Consider the following 23,310-nt stretch of genomic DNA (forward strand, 5'->3'; position numbering starts at 1 on the left):
AACTATGACCAAATGCAAATATCAGAACCGATATGACTGGATAGAACTAACAAATGATTCAGCAAATAATGTTGTTACCTGCCACGGCTATTAAGACGCTTCCGTTATGGGCTTGACATTGCGCGAGTTCGGCAAGGTGAGACTTAGTGACCATCTCTCGGTAAGAAAGGAATATATTAAGGAGTCGGCGCGAAGAAGGAAATTAGAGGAATTCAGAATCTCACTGGAGAACAAAACATTGGTAGGGACAGACAGACAGAGAGAGAGAGAGGAAAAAAAATTACCGACGATTACGTTACTTCCTAATGCGAAATTTGAGCGCAGCAAATAAGCTGTTTCACCTTTTCGATAGATTGAGGCAAAGAAATCGAGCAACACATGTATGCGCTATCACAGAATTTTTTTTTTATTTTTCACACGTATTCGCAATTTCGGCTCGGGCGGTGCACATATACAGATCCGCCGCCACCGATCATCTGGCTCTCTGATTGCCACCGCACAGGGGTTGCATTGGAGGAGGAGCGAAGAAAGGAATTAAGTTCGAGCCGGCGCTTTGACAACCGGAGACTCGCAGGAAGAGGGGGGAGGGGGGCGGCGTGTACACCCAGCGGCAAACGATGGGGGCAGAAGCGCGCGCAGCAAGCGGACAACACGATAAAGGGAGGAGGGAAGAGATAGCAGCGACTGACTGATGCCGCTGACGCCGATAGCGCTGGGGGGATGAAAGGGGGGGCGGAGCTGGTTACGAGGCCGACGCCGACGACGACGCGAAACCCAGGAATGGACGCCAAAGAGCTGCGCTCTAAAAACTTCATTGGGGCATGCCTTTGGGTCCCCGCACGACCGCAGTGCACTCAAGTAGGCCCAGACAGAAACCCAAACTATACGATAGAGCTGCGAGACGTAAGGAAGCAAAACGGAGGTAGCAAAGAACGGATGTAGTCTTGAAGGGGCCAAGAGGAAATTAATGTACGTCTTAAGAGACAAGAAGGGCAACATTAGTAGCATTATGTAAAAGATCGCTAAAATAGCCGCAGAATTTTACACAGATCTCTACAGGAGCCGAAACCATCATGATGCTAATGATGATGGTTTAGTTTGGTTTATTGGGGTTTAACGTCCCAAAGCGACTCAGGCTATGAGGGACGCCGTAGTGAAGGGCTCCGGAAATTTTGACCACCTGGGGTTCTTTGACGTGCACTGACATCGCACAATACACGGGCCTCTAGAAGATGCTAATGATGAAGCCATTGGTAAGGACGAACTGGACATCCCTGGGGAAACTAAAGAGGAAGTAAAGAAAGCTTTACAAGCAGCTGGTCAAGATCAGTAACTACAGATTTGTTGAAGGACGGTGAGGAGACTGCGTTTGAAGAGCTGCCACCCTGTATAAGCAACGCCTTAGGACATCGAGCATACAAGAATCGTCCATCCTGCACGCTCTTAATCCATAAAGGGATGTCAAGGACATGTAATTTCCGGACCGTTCAGCTTTCTGCCCATTGCGTACAAGATATTTACCAAAGGAAGAGCTAACATAATTTGAACAACCTTACATTTCAGTCATCGAAACGACCAGCTTTCGTAAGGGCAGAAAATAGGGTACATTTACTAGATGAATCAGGAGATAGATAAATGGCCAGAATATAACTAACCTCTCTGTATAGCGTTCATAAATTACGACAGAGCATTTGACTCGGTCGAAACCTCGACAGTCATGCAGGAATTGCATAATCAGGGTGTAGCAGAGGCATACTAAAGGTACTGAAAAATATCTACAGCGGCTGCACAGCGACCGTAGTCTTTCACAGGGAAAGTGACAAGACACCCATAAGGAATAGTGTCAGGCAAGGGGACAAGATCTCTTCGGTATTATTCACTGCGTGTTCACAGGAGATATTCAGGAAAATTGAGTTGGAAGAGTTTCCTTTTCCTTTCCTATTTCCTTTTATTTTTACGTCACAAGTAGTAGGCATGGGTTTCTGGGCTCAAGACTGCCCGGAATATCAATACAATGCAGTGCCTTAAAATTATAACGTAATGCGACCGAATGATTGTATGTTCTTCGCAGGCATCACCGATAAAAAAAAAAGCCCAATATTTTTTTTTCCACACAGCAGCACATGAGAATAGCGTTAACATCATTAATGAAAAAAATGGAGACATCATACACTAATAAGGTCACGAAGTTATACAAGCACAACCTCAAGCACAGCATGCCGTACAAATTATACAAACGACACAGAATAAAGTGGATGTCCATCGTATCGCAAGCACATACAGATCATTAAGGCAATACCACAAACGTTTAGACGAAAATTGATTTGTAGGGTGATATTAAGATCAGATAGGAGATTGTGTTGCAATCACTCGAACCAGTAGTTGTTGCCAAAACATGGGCGGAACCAGGCGCCTGTGCTGCTGGTCGGTATAAGCTTGTGTTTTACAGCTCTAGCTGCCTTAGCCTTGCTCCTAGGTTTCAGTCATTGTCGTCGGGGTTGGCGACGTCCGTGCACACGTCCTCCTCGCTTTCTTTTTCTTCAGGATGGCAAAGAGTAGAGGAGGTGTTCGGAGGAGTAGATGCAGTAGAAGAGAAGAAGCGGAGTAGAGTGGTTGCGCTCAGATATCTACAGGTGCTCATGAGGCGTAACTCGCCCACCTCCGGCACAGACACAAATATCAAGACGTGTGTGCCACTGATTTTCTAACTTAGTTGTTTGTACTAATGGAGTAATTGTATTAACATAGACTGAAGCGCACCCATACAGCTACCAAGGAAAACTGTACAATTTTCACAAAAATTTCGTAGTTGGTATGAACATATCAATCTAGCGCGAAGGAACGAGGAGAATAAAGGGAATACTCAACATAGGACGACGGGCGTCGTCCTGTGTTGATGTGTTGAAGCTTGAAGAAAAAAGTTCTTTGGCCTGGAGCTTCTTCGCATTCGGAAAAAAGTAAGTATGAAGATGATAGAGTATAGAATGAAGCATTAAGAAGCCCAGATTCTAGGGTGCAAAAGGAACTGACCCAACTGGTAGCTGCAGTATCACTTAAATTTAATCGTTAGTCTATTAGTCTAGAAGTAAATAAACCCCCTACTCCTCTCCCGGAGGCCTGCGTGCCGTGCCGGGGAGGGTAGGTAGGAGGGGGGGGGGCGGTGGAAACAATAAAGTTATCCTGAAACTGAATCAAGTTTTTGGCCATGGTTCTAGGATTAAACCAGGACCACTGCCTATCTGGGGCAGACGCTCGACCAACTAAGCTAACCATTATGGTTAGCAGATGGTAGGGCGAGAGTGCATTGATAAATTACTCGAAGTAGAAACGGTGTTATAGTCTCAAATTTAGAGAAAACATATTTGTATTAATTGGATGCGCTGGAGCTTATGAGCGTGGTAATGAATGATTACTCCCTTATTACATATCAACTCAAAGTTAGGAGTTTCCCATAAACATTGCACCAAGGTTAGCGATTGTGCCCTCAAGCGCTGCGCGCTCGCCGGTGCCGTCAGTGCTACTACAGGCTGGTCTGGTTCTCCCATGGGATGGTACAAACGATGACACACCCGTCCATGGTTTTACTCCATGCTGGTTCATCTCCATTCAATGGAGATAAAGATTTTCTATTTGTAACTTTTTATTCGCAAAATGATAAGAAAAACACTCAGAAGCTTAGATAACGTTGACAGAAGTAACCAGCCTACTGCGAAAAAAAAAAATGTGGGCTGTTGGAACAGGGGCGAAGGTATGCTCGCCAGCTCACACCGGCTGCAAGTATAACCAGCGTGGCTTGAACGAGCGCCATCGCTATCCTGCTCTGAATTATTATAAGCGTCTTGATGGCATGAGAGACGGTAAGGGTAGCCTGGTTACCTTTTCCACAAACCGTTCGTTACTGTGAGCTTTGTGAAAGTTCCAATTTTCGCAAATGGGAACGCAGAGGAACTCCGCTCTTCCTTCTAGTATAGCAAGGAACATTATAGTTTGAAATAAATTGCATACTCCATCCTCGCTGCCGCACAGCCAATGAGCAAATAAGACGAAGTTATCTGTCAGTAACGTCGATTTCGGCCGCTTGCCGTGTCGGGGCGTGCACGGATATGGAGAAAAGAAAGAAGCAGCCTCTGCGTCACCAGTGGCGGCCACTTGAACATCACGTGAAGAAAGAAAAGGTGTCAAATTTTGGGGGTGCTGTGGATTAATTCACATCAGCTGGAGTTCTTTAACATAAACTGGCATCCAGATGACCGTCCCCTCCATCGAAAGGCACACGCCGCAACCAATAATTGATCCTGCGAAGTCTTCATCTGCAGCCGAACTATTGGTCGGGAAGAGCCGACCTGCACAGAAGCTGTCAGGGTAATAACGGCGCAAATTCTAGGGAGAAATCGCGTATTAGCAATTTCAAGGGAACTTTAAAGCCTTTTATCTTTGGCACACCACCGTCCCAGCGTTCGAGGAATTAAAGCTGTGAGGCTAACGGCAGTGCTGAAAAACAGTAACGAAGTTCTATAAAGTAGGTGTCTTCAGTAGAAGGTACACGCTTCTGATGTGCCTTGACGTGCACGTTGCTGAAAGATGATTTCAGTGCTACAGCTCCGTGATGCCCACAAAACAATTACACTACAAACACACACAGTGGGAGGTATCGCGCTCCACACAGCGAAGGAGGAAAGCAACACAATCGTGATAAGCAACTACAATCTTTTCCAAACGGTGTCAACCGGCACATATTGCAAGAAATGACGTGTCCATGGCTCTCAAGTACAACACCCATCAAAAGTATACGGTCCAGGGGTTTTGTTTGCGAGGCCTGCAGCGTGCATCGTTATGGATCCTCACGGACCGTAATCCCTAGGAAGAGGAATGGCTTCGCGTCCTCAATGCTCTCATGCTTCGGACTCCTGAATGTGCGAGACAGTCACGCTAAACAGCTTAGAAGCAAACCCTTTGGGCTGTATACTTTTGACTGGGACTCTATGTTTATATCGAACGTCGCGTAGTGCCGCTATCCCAGTGTTGGCTTTCAGGCAGGGTGCTGCTGCACGCCGGCTGGTCTTCTGCTGCCGTGTGCAAGCACTGGCGCAGGCTTCCGGGGAGCCCTAGCTGGTCTGCCTCCGTGAATCGAGGCCCACACACCATGCGCTGTTTGCGCGAGCGCGGCAAAGACGAAGAGGACGCAGGCCATCACCCAGTAATCGAGCGCCGTCATTGAAGTGGAGGGCGGCAGCAGCTGTCGTGCTGCACGCATAAAGAAAGGGCACAGTTGAACGCGCAGCAAATGAGGCAGGAAGGTGATTAAAAGAACGAGTGAATTAGACCCGCATACCGCGCTTGCCTCGGCGCGCCCTCGAATTTGTTTGTTGAACAATAAGGCATACACCTGTTCTCTCAAATGTTTCAAATATCAAAATTACAATCTACGCTTTCCAGATGATCAATGCGAGCTGAAGCCTAGCCTTTGTTTTTAACATGAAGACCTAGCGCATAAAGAGCGTTAAGTGCCTAGTAAGCGCGAGTCTCGTTTTTCGGCAGGAAACGGGGAGGAGAGCTTGCGGTGTCTTTCTGTTGTAAGCGACCAACCTCCATCGGTAGTCACTGGGCAGCGGAGCGGCGGAGAGGTGGCGATAGTTCTACGTGAAGAAGTTTTGTTCGCAGTGGCTTGCAGTACACTGAGTGCTCCTCTTGGAGTATTTAGGGGCGAAAGTTCTGAAGGAAGGGGGGGGGGGAATTGAAGAAAGTTGATATTCCGGGCACGTTACACCCATCCCCTTATATAAGGGGATGGGACTACTACTATTGGGACTAATGGGACTAATACTATTCGTTATCATTCACCAAAGCACAGCGAAGAAGCTGCAAAGGATAAGCTATGAAGCTTTCACAGAAGGTTTGTAATTAATGAGAAATTTCCTCCGGTCTGGAGACCACCACGAAACACATTAGACATTGACCTATCCCGGGGTGAAGTTTACCTATACTTAGAGGTTTAATTTTCTCATTGTGCTCCAGGGATTTCTTGCATCACAGCGAGTGGGAAACCTCAGTTTTGAAAATTAAGTCTACAGCTCGTCACCACTGAAATGTGTAGTAGAGACGGACACCAATAATCGCATGAGTTAACTTGGTGGATGAATAAGCAGCCAGATTTTATATTCACCTAGGAACAACATAGCGCTGGACTTTTCGGCAGATACCATTATCATTACCATACCATTCTATTCTATACCATGCCATTACGATACCATTCGGCAGATTACGAGTCTGTAAGCTCACCAATCTTCGTAGCAAATGGGAAACTAAAACCTTGTGTCATCAGCTGTAGTGAATAATGAACTAGGCTTCAATTTCTCAACAATTACTAGGCACTTCAGCCAATGGTAGCTTAAAACTCCACAGCCGGTAGAACACTTGCTGGAGGCTGGTCACGCGATATAAACTTTTTAATGCTTAAAATATGAGAATATAACAAAAGAATCCGCTCTCCAGACGGCATCACCATCATCAGCCTGACAACACCTACTGCAGGACAAAGGCCTCTCCAGACGTAGTTTTATCGAAAGACCGCACATAAATTCCAGTGTTCGGCGAACAGGCTGAATTTAAACCATATTCCTTACAAACAATAGAGTGTGCAGCTTTGAATTATGTATCTATATGTTTGGCAAACACCAACGAAAAACACCAATTTCCAAGAACAATCGGTGCTTCATGTTTCATAGGCTCAGGAGGTTCGGGGCGCCATCATGTCTACTCAAAGCTGACGAACTACTGTCTGGATTGGTTTGTAAGGTTTAACGTCCCAAAGTGACTCAGGCTATGAGGGATGCCGTGGTGGAGGGCTCCGATTGATTTCTATCACCTGTGATTCTTGAACGAGCACTGACATCGCACAGTACAAGGGTCTTAGCATTTTGCCTCCATCGAAATGCTAACGCTGCGGCCGAGGTCGATCTCTCGTTTTTCGGTGCAGCAGCCAAGCACAATAACCACTGAGCCACCGTTGCGGTTGAACTACTTTCAACAACGAAGGGACTACCTTGCTGTACGCTAAGCACAATATTATGTTTATACACGTCAGTTTTTTATCAGCTTTGTACACATGATGTAACACACACAGGCCGTAAAAATCACTCGACGAGCCATAGAACGCCCTGGCATTAGAAAACTATGCTTCACCGTTGCACATTATGGGCTTTTAGTGGTAGCACGCACTGCCAGTAGTATCCCGTGATTGTTTCTGGCGTTTTCTATTCTCGTATCTAGGTGCAAGTTTAAGCAGGTGACATCTAAACCTAGATTGCCACAGTGACAGACTTCGTGGAATAAAGTTCATATCTTAAAAATTGCCCTGTCGACTTCACTGGGGAACGGCAAGTAAGCTAAGGAGCCCTGAAAATGCCGGCGGTTGTGGAGTGACTACAAGACTTCAGATCGAAACGAGTAGCACCCTGTGGCTCGAAACGAAAGCTTTTCACGAGTATGCTGTAGCCCGTCTGTCCGATACCGCAACGCAGCCTCGCGAAGCCGCAGCTACGACAAGAAAACAGGGTTCTGTAAACATAAGCGCTTTTTGCTGCACTCTGAATTCTTTTAGCGACCTTTAACACGATTCGCATGCCCGCAAAGTTTATCGGTGTATCAGACGCGGCTGGAATCCCAGAGCTCAGAACCATCTTTCAAGGGTGGCACAGCATCACACGTAAATACGGGATGCAACTGATCTGACACGATACCAATCACTGCTTGTGAGGCTAACGTTCAGGTTCTTCGTGACCACACTGACGAAGCTTAACGCACTGAGGTGATTAGTTTGCGGGAATATCGTGCTCAGTTCAAGCTTTGCCGCAGAAATTCCACGTCGCGCACCCTTCGTATCCACAGTACGTACTCGTTGAAATCAGCGCACAGTGTCACATTCCGCCTTAGATTAAAACTTCCGCCAGCAGTCTGGAAAACGAACATACCTGTTTTTATCAACTTTGACAGCCCCACCACGTGTGAGCTTCAAGTGGAAGGATGCGAGTATAAAAAAATCAGGCATTTCCATTCTTTGGCGTCTCATGAGGAAAGCGTGTCCCTGAAGCACCCGTTTAGAAAAAGTGAAGTATCTAGTTCGCATATACTGGCCCTCACCTCAAGCTTAACCAATATATAAAAAGAACGCAGTTGTTAGGGCATCTAACTAATTTAGGTGTATGAAAGAAGAAGGCAAGGGAATTTCTGAATGAGCGAGAAATACGGCGCTAAAATAGGGATACAATTCAATTTATACGCTCGACCTGCTTCTGAATGGTAAAGCTGCCATCTGTATATATTATAGTCAACTGAAGATAGAAAAAATACAGGGGGCACTTTGACTGTCTAAAGTGCGCAGAGGCGAAAGCGTTTCCCGCACTACTTTGACTGCCTCGGTGGCACTGGTGACGTCATCACTGGATGACGTCACACATAATTAATAACTAATTACTAAGCTATGACAGATTACTAATTATTGACTAATTACTGATCAATTACTAAATACTAATTAACTGCTAATTAATAACGCTTAAACTTCGCCTTTAGGAGTGGAACGCGACAGCGTGTTATAGCGCTGCCAGGTAGTCCAAGGAATGCCACCACCCGTTTGGCGCGATGCCTTGCCCTTTGAACGCAGCGCTTTTTGTGGAAAGGAAATGGCGCAGTAATTCCCTTTAATCTCGATGGACGCCTGAACCGCACCGTACAGGAAGGGAGGAAGTGGAGGAAGAAAGAGAAATAAGGGCCGTAATGAAGAAAATGAAAATTGTATTTGAGGAAAGGAAATTACGCAGTAACTGTCTGACATATCGCGGTGGACACCAGTCATCCATTTGTAAAGGAAGGGAGCAAGTGGGAGTGAAAGAAGAAAGAGAAAAAGGGGCCGTAATGAAGAAAATGAAAATTGTATTTGAGGAAAGGAAATTACGCAGTAACTGTCTCACATGTCTCGGTGGACACCCGTCAAAAGCGTGACATTTCTGCTGACAGCCTTGTGTCGACAACGATGAGGCATTAAAGGCTTTCGCCTTAATATCGCCAGCCTTGCCTCGTCCCGTTGCATTGCGTTTCTTTGTGCAGCCACCAATACAACCATAGCCGGCATTCCCCTGAGCAGAATTATTTTTTGCGCGCACAAAGACGATACAATAAGGACGGGGAAGGGAGGACGGATGCGCCCCGTCCGGTCTTCCTCATCCTTATTGTATCGTCTTTGTGTGCGCAAAAAATTAATTCTGAGAACGGACCAACTAGCCCCACAACGCATATTGCTGGAATCCCCTTGACACAACGGGAGAATTGTGTACTGTGCATACGTGCATTAATATAGCGACCCGTGCACACAAATCGGAAGCGTGGGAGGTTTTTTCTTCACGTAGTGGCCAGCACAGCGTTGCGATAATGCTCACCGCTGCACGAACATGGCATATTTGAATGATAGCACAAAATAAGCGACGGGTGGAAACCTGCTGCGGAGTGACTGTACAGCGCCAGCAGAAGCGTGACGCAAAGGGCGACGCGATCCGCGGCAGAGGCGATCCAGAAGACCAGCCAGGAGACGGTCACCAGGAAGGCGCACGGGGCATAGGCTTCGATCAGCTTCGGCACCAGCAGGCGCGTCAGCACCAACTCGAGACGGAGGCGAATACCTCCGGCCACTAGGTAGTCCGCTTGGGATTGCACCCCTGCGTGGAGAAAGCCTGATTACGCCAAAGGTGTAAGAGGAGAAAAAGCTGCTCTGTACGTCTCTGCTGAAATGAAAAATCCTAGCATTACTAGCATAGCATGGCATTCCTAGCATAGCATTGTTTGCGAGTTCTCCCCGTTTGACCAATCTCTCTTCGAAAACGCAAGAACACGCCCATCTGAATCACAAGCTGTGTACACGGCGGGCTGGTACGAAAGGGGAGGAACGAGCGTGAGGCTCGCACTCCACTGCGGCAGTCGGCGGTGACATGCAAGCACACTGAGCCTAGCAGGCATTGCATTTCAGGATTGCATTGGTTCGATAAATTTCCTCAGGAAGCAGTCCGAGAGCTGTGCCGGCTGTGCCGCTTCGAACATATCCTCATGCAGTATGAAGAAGCGAATAACGTTGCTAGAAACGGATCGTGAAACCGAGATGAAGAAAAGAAAAACAGAACGGAATGAGTGGCTCGCACAAATGCCAGGGAAACGTCGTTGCGCCCTGAAAAAGTGTAAATACAACTCTTTCATGTGCAATTTGAACGACTGGGCTGACGAACAGGCATTGAGTATCCAGGTTGAATGTGTAAAATCTTTACAACTTTGTAAACAAAATGAGGCTCAGGGTCTCGTGGATACTACGTCTATTGACAGGGCTTTGGGCTCTGGAAAGAAGGTAACGGCTGCCGCGGTGGCTCACTGGTTATGGCGCTCGGCTGCTGACCCGAAAGACGCGGGTTCGATCCCGGCCACGGCGGTCGAATTTCGACGGAGGCGTAATTCTGGAGGCCCGTGTACTGGGCGATGTCAGTGCACGTCCAAGTAATTCAGGTGTTCGAAATTTCCTGAGCCCGAGCCCTCTACTACGGCATCCTTCATAGCCTGAGTAAGCTTTGGGTGTTTAAATTTCCATAAAACGAAACTAAGATCACGAAATAGTTGTCACGGTTAGGCGACTAATTCACCGAAATATGTTAATTAGCTTCTAAAGCACTCACTTTATGGTGCATGCTGCAACCGCTGTCTTGAGGACTGTGTTGATTAAGCATTCATTCAGTTTGCACAACTTGCCAAATGCGATAGGTCTTCATATCTTCATAAATGAATTCTCCACTTTTTCGCACCTAACTTTGGAACTAGGCTCTAAATGTGACTCGATTTCCAGCGCATTACGTGGCACGGATTACTTTAACGTGGAACATGTGGCAAGAATACCAACTTCAAAGAATAAACGCCGCTATCATTGTGACACTAGCCGCCGCGGTGGCTCAGTGGTTATGGTGCTCGGCTGCTGACCCGAAAGACGCGGGTTCGATCCCGGCCGCGGCGGTTGAATTTCTTTGGAGGAGAAATTGTAGAGACCCGTGTACTGTGCGATGTCAGTGCACGTTAAAGAACCCCAGGTGATCGAAATTTCCGGAGCCCTTCACTACGGCGTCTCTCATAGCCTGAGTTGCTTTGGGACGATAAACCCCATAAACCAAACCAAACCATTGTGACACTGGGTGGTGTTTGGCTTTTAGAATCGCATCACAACGTACAGGCAAGATGAGGCCGATAAAAGGCAAGCGCAGCACAGACTTGAGCGAGAAATTCCACGTTGTGCCAGGACTTGTGACCAGTTCTAGCGACCCATGAATCCTCTACCCGAATCATGATTTGTATAAAAAAAAGTAAAAGAGCCTCAGTATTTAAAATCAATAAAATTAATGGCAGCAAACTGGCCTCACAAGGTGGTTACTCCGCGGAAATAATGCATGAGAATGTAAAACTGCATAGCCTTTCTTGCTTTTCGTCCTCTACACACAATTAAATGTACGTAATTAGTTGTGGAGTCCTGCATGGTTCATAAAACTCCCGAGATCACCCTAAAACAAAAAAGGCCACAGGTTTACGAGGCTACAGGTTTAGAAGTAAAAATTCAGACGACGGGGAATGTCAAATTTTTTTTTAATTCTCCGCGTTTTCAATGCCAGCGGTGTGAGAAGAATAGGTGGCCTAAAAAATTACAACACTAAAAGTGACCTTGCAGTTTTCTTACTTTGACGCTGTCGACGAACTTGGTCACAGCCAGTATTCGCTTTTAACTCACCAATGGGCCCGCCGAATGTCTTCCGCTCCGCTTGCACGGAAAAGGCATTCAGACAAGCGATATTCTCGTTGCTTCCCACTGAAACCTCTACACCAACGAAATAGAAGTGCTTAGCTCGTATAGCAAGCAAGTGGTCGCCACTGAGAAAAGTGCGGGGGTAAAACGGATGGGTGACTGGGACTCTATAGATGATCCCTTCAAAAAAGACACTGACTCTTTTTCTTGACGACGTTGACGAAAGACCCATGTTCGATACGGTTTTCTTGGCCAGGCTGATTTTCGCCGAAAATGTTTGTCTTCGAGGTAAGGTGCGATTTGAAAACAGTGGTTATCGTACCTATGCTGAAAATTAAAGCTTCATTGCAGTCTTCTCACTCGGGCGTGCTTTCTAGGTAAGGAAGTTAGTTACATTAGAAGATAACTGACACTTGGTCTTAAAGGGATACTGCGATGAACTCCATCTAATTATTGTCCTGAGTAGAAACTGATTGTCTGGCGCTATCCGGCTTTGCTGACTTTTTTCCCGCAGCAAAAGGCGCATTTGTTGGCGAGAAAAATGGTTTTAGGAATCTACTAGCCAATATATTGAAACTTACCGCAGAGGACGGGTTGCCACCGCTTTGAGGCGAATGGTGGTGCCGGCGGTGTAAAGTAGGATCAGGGGTTCGCACATGCACTGGTGTTGACGCACTCGTTATAGTTGCGAAATCGGTAAACGGTGGCGCCACCTGTATTCCAGTTTTTCGTCCCTTTCAACTGATAAAAACATCGCTTTCGGTGAAAGTGTCCTCTCTGTAATTACACCGCGGTACCTCATCGAAACAGGTCAACTTCTATTTGCCCTAGTGTCCCTTTGATGTAGGTGCAACGAAACGAACGTTCTATTTGAACTCGCGAAAAAATATCAGAATTGGCGACGTACTTCAAGCAGACAATACATCTAATGCCCACTTCGGTGTAGCAGGAAATGCAGAAGAGTCCGAACCCGTAGTGTCGCAGATTATGTACTGTGCAGAACACAGGAAGGATTACACTGTATTATTGGAGCATGTGTTTGCTCATAGCAATAAAGCACTTGCCTTCATCTGCCATAAAGCATGCTTAAAGGAGCATCACTATTCAGTGGTCCTGCAAGAAAATGGAGCCGTAGCAGGAAATTTAACAAAGCGTCAAATAGGAGGATCGCTTACATTCTGTCCATCTTGCCACAGCCATCTCCCTTGCAGCGAAGCATTTTTATTGAAAGCGGTTCCTTTGGCATCAACGCATAATGGAGGCGACTACATCAAGGAGCCAGCAGCATTATCTATACCTAACGTAAGCCTCGACCACTTCATTGATTTTCTTTATCACTCTCTGAGCAGCAACGAGCCATGTTCGAGAGGCTGCGAGAACCGAGAGACATTAACTGAGACGTGGGTTGCGTCGCACATGACCATTTCTTTCTGGAAACCTATGACTAGGTTTTGATCTTGGTGATCACGATGAAACGCGTTCCACCCACTAATGCAACCATGCGGAATACCTATGAGGAAATCTTACCTCGCTGTTGCCATTCACTATTAAAAAACAACCCTCTCTCGAACGCGGTCAATGGCCACTGGCGCTTATTACCTTCTTCAATGTGGGCCTGCAGCTCGAGCCGGAACGTGGACAGGCTCAGCGCCGGATTTGTGGCGACTGGTGTCCACTCCTCCCAAGCGTAGTAGACATTCCTGTGAGCGACTTAAACCGAGATGCAAGCGATTGTTAATAAAAAAAAAATACTTGTAACATGGCAAGCAACATGTATGAATAGATGAGAAGCACTCCTCCTGTAGTGCGAAAAACAATCACAGCCGATTTACAACGCTCCACTAGGCGTTCATGACTGTATAATGTGATATTCGCGCCTTTTTTTTTTGTAGCTCCGTGAAGGCTCTGTTGGGCAGGTCAGAGCTGATGTATTCGCCTGCGCAGCTGCTCTTTTTAGAGCACTGGTTTTGAGAGTTGCCAAAAGCGGCGGGCCTACTTAAAGGGATCCTTAAACGAGTTTGACCGTCATAACCTAATGCACCAAATTTTGAGAGGTTGTCTTTTTGAGCATTCGAGTTAAATTTTAACGCTCTGAGTGCACCTTATAATTTACAAATAATTAGAACAAAACATCCGATTATGACAGCCGATTTACCTTATTTGGCCAAATGCGAAGTATGTGCGCTAGTACGTCGCGCTTCATTTTCGCTTTCGGCTCGAGGCTAGAGTTTAAATTTCAGGCTTCAGGGAAAGATCGGCGAAATGAATGACTGGAGGCTTTAGTGCTAGCGAACTATGACATTTTGGGACCGCTTTCGGAGGCACTGCGATAGCGCTGTGTTTGGATCCATTGCGCACGGGTGGAAGTTGACGAAGAAGGTGACATCCAGTACACAGCGCGAGGGAGTGGGGCGCTAGCATTAAGGCCTCCAATCTCGGAAAAACTCGTCCGTTTTAGTGTCTCAAGCCAGCTAGACCTGCAAAAATAAAATAAATATGGCCATTACTGCGCACGTCCTGGGTTTTGAACCCACGGCGGCGCGCAGAACAGCTGCACTGACCGCTGCACGAGAATGCTATGGTATCGCCGCTTTCTCTTTTTGAGTTGGCGGCCTCATATTTCATTATAATATGCTCAAGTGTCTCATTCTAATGTTTGTTTCTAAATTAGTGTTTCCTTTGAACGCTTCAGTACAAAAAAAAATTATTTATTCATGTCATCCATGGTCCTTCTTGTTGTAGGCAACTTTCGCGTTGCCATTGAGCCTACTAGTGAAGAAACACCCCAGAAATGGTCTGTTTTCACTAATTAAAAAGCAGCCCTCCAAGCCTTACAATCTTCTCTTCGTCGAGGGTGTCGAATTTACAAACCACATCACTACTGTGATCGGCGTGGCTGATAACCCTGCGTGTGACATCTGTGGCGGCGATGAGACCATATCTCATATTCTTTGTGAATGCCCAGCGTACAGTTCTGCAAGACATTCACTCCGCCTTCCGCTGGAACCCACCGCTTCACGCCCGCTAAAGGACTTTCAGATCCTTGGACACTGGTCGCCGAGATCATTGGCCGTGAGGTCCTCGCAGGCTCCGCAAGTCGCAAGTCTGGCTCCTTATCACCCCTGATTTTGCGAACGTGGCAGATAAGCACAGTAGGGACCCCTTGGATCCCACCCCGTCATGTCCCTCCGGCGCTCTCGTTTGGCTCTGGATGCCTTTGTCCACTAGCGGCCTCTCCACGAAATAGCTCTCTTGCTATCATGGCCCCTACTGCGTTCTGTAATAACTTCTCCCGAGAACTACACAGTCGAGCCCCTCGCCTCCTCTGCTGACAATCGTCGCTGGAGTTTCAGACTGTGCATATCGAGCGCATCAAGCCATACTATGATTCGCCCATTCTTTCCTGAGCATGAATCGCAGGAATAGCTCCTTTTTTTGGCGGAGAAATAACTGCAGTGGAACAGACCGGCACCAGTTCAAGTGGCGCAACGAAGAGGAAGACGAAGTGCAGCTAGGAGTAGCTTGGAGCCTGAGCGCCGCCTGTGCGCATATAGTATGTCGAGACGCTTTTCTATCGACCTACATAGACCTCTGGAAAGAAACACCTTTACAAAATATTCTTTTATATTTTCTTCTGCAAACGTTAGGTCAGGACCTCACGTCAGTTGGTTCTTATGGCTGTTTGCGAGAAAACTTGCTCTGAAGAATTCTCTTTCCGCTCAACGCGTGTTCTTTCGTAACCACTCACGTTGAGTTGCACCTACTGGTTGGTCTTCTGGCTCTTATTTTTTTGTCGTGAATCAAATGTTATCGTAAATTAATAAGTAAGGACCTTCGGTGCCCATCTTGTTTCTATCATAATTCTCAAACATTACTTTCAAAAGGTATAGCCCTTAGCCGCCCTTAACTAGAAAATTGATGAGCTAAAGTCTCCCTTCGTCGCTTTATTAGCACTTTTCACACGCGTACCTGTGCTGCTCTGCGAACTAATCTTTGCTTTAGCACCAAGGCATATGGACATTCACGCATTAAGCACAAAACCACAATACGTGAAGCATGCTTGGGTAGCATTTTCTCTTATCAGATGCCTTACACAAATTCATACTTTTTTGACCCCCTGGCGATCGCCACAAATTTAAGCGCTGTGTCAGGCAATTCTTCAGTATTCAAAGAAAGCCAGAGAAGAGATCCGAGACAATTGAGCCACCTGAAAGAGCATTTTGCCTGGATGCTTTGCATTGGCGAATGAACAAAGAAAAGGGCAAGAGAGCCGGAAATGAACAACGATAATTAGGCTCAAAAAGCACGCTACTGACGTAACCTCGCGCGCCAGCGGCCTTTTAAGTGCGTTCTAAGCCTATGGTGTGAGAGGCATCGTCCAAGGCATCATTCTTGCTCAGCGGGCGCATGCCTATGTGGTCATATGAGCGGCGATTAAGAATATCTGCAATATAACAATGGCTCACACAGACAGCAAAAAAAGTCCTCCCGCCACAGCCACAGGCGTCCAAAGCAGGGATTTCGGCCATACTAGTCAGAAATATTCGTAAGCAATACTTTTCTCAATAACACACGAGAGAAGTCAAGCGCAAATAGGAAAAATATGAAGGTTTAACCAATTAATATGATTTAAAAAATTTCCCTAAGCTTGCGGGCACATCACTTAAAAACGCTCAACTTTAGAGCCTTTATGTGCCGTCTTTGCGAAAAGTAACCAGGCAGGTGCGAACGGCGAGCGGGAGCGCAGTCGTAAGGTGGCATTGCGTGCGCCGGCGGTTGCTGGCGAGCGCTTGCTCGAGACAGCGCTTCCTCTATTTTTGCAATGCCTGCCGAGTAGGGCCGATCCGACTGTCCAAAACCCTCTTTTGTCCTCCTTTCTTACTCTCCCCCGTCGGCTAGCCTTCGCGCCTGCTTTGCGTATGTCGGGGAAGTACCATCTGGGTGGCGCCAGACGACGGAAAGCGGACGGAAAGCGGACGAAAACAATTTCCTAAACATTCTCTCTTTCTTCGTGAGGCGGCGCTCTGCATCTCGCATGGTCATAGGCTGCCTGTCAGGTATGGACGCGTCATTGAGCGCGGTGTTCGTGGCGCTGCTCACCGTAGCGCTGGTCATCGTGGAGCGCTGGTTTTAAAAGGAGTCACAGATTGTACGGCGCAGCGGCGTTGGCATTGCGACGAAAGGCTGTGGTGGCTTGGTCGAACCATGTCGGTCTTTTAGCTAAGCTCCAACACTGAAACATTCCACGAGAGGCACTGAAACTGCTTGGCGAATATATGAAATCAGATGGCAAACGTAATTAGGAATTAGTTTGTCGGTCTTTTAGCTAAGCTCCAACACTGAAACATTCCACGAGAGGCACTGAAACTGCTTGGCGAATATATGAAATCAGATGGCAAACGTAATTAGGAATTAGTTATGCTATTTTGGCTTTGGATTCAATCATGTTGTGTAAAGAAAATGGGAGAATGAAATGAAGAAGGCATGAAAAATCTTCCCGAGACGGCATTTTTCGAAACTACCAGATAGCAGTAGCTTTCAAGTCGTAGCTGTACATTTGTCAGGATAAGCTGTCAGCGTTACCACAACTCGATAAAGATTATTCACTGTCCTTGGCAGCCTGCAGCTACGATTGTTTTGAGAAGCGAGAAATGAACTTCATTCGCAAATACCTACACGGCACAGCAGCTGTTTGCCAAAGCATGTTGGAAGTTCTGCCTAGTCCTGACTACCAAGCGCTAATAAAACAATGCAAGACTAAAAAAAGCGCTTGAAGAAAAGGATGCAGATAAAACGGAAATCAGGACCGCTTCAGCGCGTGTTCAGGGGCAGTCACCGTAAAGGCCGAACCACAAGGCAGCGTTTCTTCGGCGCCACGTCAGCGTCTCTTCTACCGGCGCTGTCGTTCTACGCCGCAAGAGAGGGCGACCAAACACATGAGGGCGCACAAACTGGCGTCTCCACCCGGGCGTTAGGTGTGTTTTGTTTCATTTGTTGTTGAGCTCCGATCGCGCACGTGATGCTCTGTCCTCCTCACGCATACAAAAGTGGTTGTGCTACAATGCAAACTTCTCAAGACTGTAAATACCTGCAAATACAAGCAAATAGACACCAGTTCTATAACTGTAGACGGCTATAAATATAAAGAGTTGAAATGTATGTAGCCGCAGATAGATGCAAATTATTGTATAAACTCTTACTCTAAATTTCTGGAAATATATGTGAATAAATGCACGTAAACGTCCCCTTCTTTTGTACTGTCTGTGCAGCGAAGTTCCTCAGCTTCACATAAACGAGCATAAAATCTCCCACACTTCACAAAAAACTGAAAGCAGCAGCCGTACTGAACACAATTAACCAGTGCCATTTTGCTGCTGCTGCGGGGACACCTCGTCAACGTCGCGGACAGTACCATTTACCCGCGCAAAACAATTTTCGTTAACCATGGTGCCACGAAACGAACGAACCTTAAAACTTATTTCACTCTACTCGCGTGTCAAGGAAAAGCAATAAGTGGCTAAAACACCTCAAGCAGCGCCTCAAGTATGCCAGCTGCCATTCTCAAGTGATAAGCGGAGCGAATGCCACAGCCCACCTCTGCAAACGGCGAGCAAAGCTGCCGCTCCCTCCAACCGATTGTCGTCGGAAAAAGCGCCGCGCCGCGGTTGAAGCGAGAGCTACACAAGAAGGGGTAGGAAGCAAGAATCTGACAGACGTGTGGTGTAGGAGTGGGACAGTGCTATCACCATCGCGCGCCCATACGCTAGCATGACGTAAGCAGTGCTACCATCTGGCTAGCGCCTCAGCGCGGCTACTATCTGAAGTGAGACGCACCGACGGCTCCTATTGCGAAGCGGGCGATGCGGTTGGCATTGTAAAAATAGAGGAGGCACTGCTCGAGATTACCGCTGATGACGTTGCTGTACGCCCTCACGCTCGCTGCGTGGATGATGAAACACTGGTGCGTATTATGTGCCGCCGCCGCTTTCGTGCGATAAAAATGAGTGAATGGGGTTTGCTAAGACCACCCCTATATTGCGCAGAATGATTCTCAACGATATGCTGAGGCCCTTCACCTGTCAGTGGCACTGAATGAAGAATTTGGTGGTCAAATGCAAAAATATGTGTTGGTTCTGACACCATGATCTCAGCTCATTTGCTTTGGGTATGAATGCGGAACCGCGTTGCACAGATATACATGGTCTGTTCTGAAAGTAGTAGGACTCATTTTTTTAAACAAAATTTATTCAAGAGAATAGTACAAATGATTACAATTTTTCAAGGTGGCACCCTTCCGCACCTACACGCTGCTGCTAATGAGTTTTACAGTTTTCGTACGCCTCCAGGACCGCCTGGACCGGAATGCTGTTTAACTCCTTCGTCACGGCCTGTTGAACCGCCTCTACCGGTCCATGATGTTTCCCCTCGAGCGTCGATTTTATTCTCGGGAATAGAAAAAAGTCTGGCGGGGCCAAGTAGAGTCTGTAAGAGGGCTGAGGCAGCGTTGCCGCCTTGTGCTGGACAAAAAATCTGGGTCCTCATTCAGATGATGAATGAGGACCTTTTCCTCCTCTGACAACACTCCCGGCACCAACTTCGCGCACGCTTTCCTCATGGATAAGTTTTCTGTCACGATCCCAAAAACATGGGTTTGAGGAATGCTCAAGTCATCAGCAATCATTCTGATACTCATTCCACGATCACTGTTCAGTAAATCTTTCCCTCGCTACAGATTTTCGTGGGTCTTGCTGGTCGAAGGGCGTGTGAAGCGGTCGTCTTCCTCCACTCTTTCCTTCCCTTCTCGGAAAAGCATGTGCCACTCAAAAACACCTGATCTACCCATGGAAGCGTTACCGTAGGCCTCCTTAATCATGTTGAGAGTCTCTTTGCCCGTTTTACCAAGATTTACTCAAAATTTGATCGCGTATCGCCGATCCAGTAAATGCTCGACGATTCTGCGTGACGAGACGTTTCGACAGGGGTTCACAGTACAAGCGACGTCCTCTCTTCAACGGCCGAGAGCCGACTGCCGATTTTCGCCAGCATTCCCAATATCCCCCTTCAACGATCCTGCACGCGCAGACCACCTCTCGTCCGCCCGTTCGCCCAGGAAAAAACCAGTCCTACTACTTTCAGAACAGACCCTGTATAAGGCGATATTTAATCAGCAAGTAATTTGGCGTGCTTTACTGCTGCGCGCGAGAAAGCTGTCCTGCACTTTGTTTCTTAGATAAAAACCTTACCTCCAAGCAAACTGAAGAAAACATTACAATCAAGCATTTCCAAACTTTAAAAGCCGTACTTTAGGAGCAAGCAGATGCATCACGAAAAAAAACAAACAAAAACCGGCAAAAGGGTTGGAAAGGACTTCAACGAATTTAGGATGTTTTTGTACTCGAAGAGCATAACGCTTTAGGAAGTAAGGCACTGAAAAGAAATGCTGCTTGAATTTCAGTGTTCGTGGATCTGTTGTAATGTGCAGACTCTTGAAACGCGCAGAACAGAGCCGTTCTGCAGATGTGTTTCGCGAATGGTGTACGAAGCCAAAGCGCTCGTTACAATGATAAAGCGAAAAAGCGGTTTACGCCAGCTTCGCAATGCTTGTCCAAAAGGAGCGAAGATCCCCTTTGCTGCGCTCAGCGCCGTCACTCTATTCTACCGCGCTCCGACCGCACAAAGCGCCTGACGCACACATTGCGCACAAAGTTTTTACCGTCATACAGCGGGCGTGAGGGCGCAAAGCAACGTCAATCTCACAGCAAGCGCTCGTCAACAAGTGCCGGCGAACGCAATGCCACCTCACGACCGCTCCCGCTTCCGGGCCGTTCGCGTCCTGCTTACTTTTGACAGAGACTGTACCTCTACCATGCAAACTTTAGACTGCTTTCATCTCGAAAGTGCCAATTGTGTGTCTGTGTTTTTGAGGCAACAAGCAGTTACGACAGCGTGACACAGCCCTTGCTCAGTTTGTGGTTGTGGTGCATTGTTTTCAAGCTGACAACTTTGATCAGCGAGAGGACAATGAGCCTATTCTGAGCCGTTTACTGCCATAATGTAGTGATTTCACCTACTAAGCACAGATCGATACAGCTCGTCTCCATAAAAAACAGCGTCTCGTTCACTGGTGAAGCAAGAGCTCAAGAGATCAGTTCGAATTGAAATACCCACAGCTTTCAATATGCACCGGGCATATCTGGGTGTCCAGCGGGAAGTGCGTAAAATCCATGCGGCAGTTGAGGCGTAGAAGGCTCCTGGGTAAAAATAAACAAAAACAAGACATGGAGGAATTTGTCCGATTGTGGGACTTTTATTAGTGTGAAGAATATATTCACAGGACACGTAAAAAGTGCGAGGGTGACAGACCGAAATCAGAGGAGCGCAGGACAAGGGCAGAATCTTTAGAAAACTTTGTGTTCGCTTCTGAGCACGCAAGACAATACATGAGAGAAATTATGTACCCTCTTCATCCGTAAGAAAGCGGACCAGTGCATCCGCCACGCGCCAGTGTGTCCTCGATACCAGACACTTTTAGTAGTTCAACCTATCTCCCACCTGTTGCGAAAGTTGCCAGGCGAAGACAGAGGCTAGTGTGCGGTCGCACGCGTATGTTACAAAATGACTATGGAAGACAGGAAGCATTGCGACGAGCCGTGTGATTATCTCACTTGCTTATCGTAGCGGTTGCAGCAATAATCAGCCAAGAGACTTTGTTCTTTGGGCCAGATATCCTATTACCGTTGAGTCAGCTTGGTTGCATCAGGAGGATCTGCACACGTGGTTCGCCGCTGGTATCTTCGCTCAAGATCAAAGGGCTGCCCCCTCATCGCCCCGAGTTCACCCACTCTTACCTGATCCGTCTCCACTGGTCCTGCACGAAGTCTTACACTTAAACGTAAAGCCTTGGACGTTGACTACAGGACCTCACCTTGTGGCAGCGGTTGCGGCAATGAGAAGCCTGCCAAGCACTTTGCCTATTGACTGTCTGCCATATTTGTCATAGCTATCCCAGCCGAACTTTCTAGGGTAGATGCCCTGGAAACCGCCTTTCAGAGCCACTTGGCCTAAATTTAAAGGAGCGCTACGAAACACCACAAAGCAGGGACAATAATATCCGGAATGAGCACTTCGCAGTTACTGTACTGTAAATCACTTTCACAGATTCTAATGCTATACAACAGGCACAGCTACGCCTCCTTTTGAAACCCGATGTGTTGTAGATAAAATAACACAGTTGGAATCGTTATTAGTGCCACTTAGTCTGCAGGTTGTTACAGCTGTAGCTAAATTCCCCAAGAGCGTATTATTCATCTTTGGTATAAAATGTTCCATTGTCATAGCGCTGTAGATTGACATTTTGTCTTGTCGTCAAGGACGGCAGCTGGCCATTGCAAGGGAAGAGTGTTCAATGCGAGAAAAATATTCGATGGACAGCGTAGCCCAGTGGACCACGGGACCCGAAGAGGGACACTCTCAAGAACGCCTAATCCCCGATCGCGGCCACGGGTTTGTCGGGGCCGACGAAATCAAAACGTCTGGAGCTCCACTGTTGACGGCTGCTTGAGCCTGTGACATTTAAACGTCCACATCGCACATTAGTGTCGTTTTGTGCCGACGTATACTGAGATGAAGACAATAGAATACAGACACCCGTGAGGGCGTAGGAGCCGACTCGGCTCGGTGCTGCCTAAAGGGACGCTCACCTGGTCCCTCATGGCGGCCGACCTCACTTAGAGTCCCTCTTTCAGCTAACCCTGCGAAAAACTCTCAAATTTTATGCCTACACGGGGAGAAGAGAGATGGCGAGAGCTATATCACGCCGCCCTCTTTCTGCACCTCACGAGAACACCTGCTTTGCGTCCTAACTTGGGCCAGGCCCGCCTGGACACCATAGGGAATATTCGTCAGTGCCCCATCAACTGGCCCATCGTGAAGGCAATTTTTTTTTGCACGGCCCGCTACTTTGGAGAGCATTCCTTATGTTGGGACACTTGCGAGACTAGGCTGTGAGAACGGGCATGGCATGCCCTCCTTTAATTAGCACCCATATGATAGCATCACCAACGATCTCCCCATCCCAATCCATCCCGGCGCGCTCCCCTGTCGGCAGAACAGTTCTGTAAACGCTCCGACCGGCAGGTGTCGCACTGCCCGCAGCAAAAGCGCTTTGTAAGGAGTGACCGTATTTAATGCCTTTTGCCATAAAATACTAAGTGAACACTTTTTAAAATATGTTTCCTGTTTTGGCGTTGGTAATCTACCATGATTCGACTAAGCATTCACAAAAGCTTATCAACTCGACTTCTTTTGTGACTGCGACGTAACCGCGGAGCAGACAGTAATCGTTCTTCGTTGTGCGGCCCACAGGCAAATAATTTCGCACAGTGCTGGGCGATCCAAAATGCGAATTATCCTAAAATTGACACTCTTGTAATTTCGCTGCTTTCTTTTGAAACTCTTTTGTGGCGTCCCTGCCGGCCTTGTGCCGAGCAGGCAAC

General features: G+C 47.3%; 1 protein-coding gene across 1 annotated transcript; it reads right to left on the minus strand.

The window, feature by feature from the left end:
- Nucleotides 1-5,029: 5,029 nt before the first annotated feature.
- On the minus strand, nt 5,030-22,527 carry LOC149355850 (glycine receptor subunit beta-type 4-like). The gene is made up of 4 exons (XM_089576206.1): nt 22,516-22,527; nt 11,048-11,077; nt 9,489-9,657; nt 5,030-5,244 (listed from the first exon to the last, which is right to left on the minus strand). The coding sequence occupies exons 1-4, from the start codon at nt 22,525-22,527 to the stop codon at nt 5,030-5,032; spliced, it is 426 nt and encodes a 141-aa protein (XP_089432332.1).
- Nucleotides 22,528-23,310: the final 783 nt, after the last annotated feature.

The sequence above is a fragment of the Amblyomma mixtum genome, chromosome 3 (genome assembly GCF_055824585.1).
Source record: "Amblyomma mixtum isolate Tamu chromosome 3, ASM5582458v1, whole genome shotgun sequence".
Classification (NCBI taxonomy): domain Eukaryota; kingdom Metazoa; phylum Arthropoda; class Arachnida; order Ixodida; family Ixodidae; genus Amblyomma; species Amblyomma mixtum.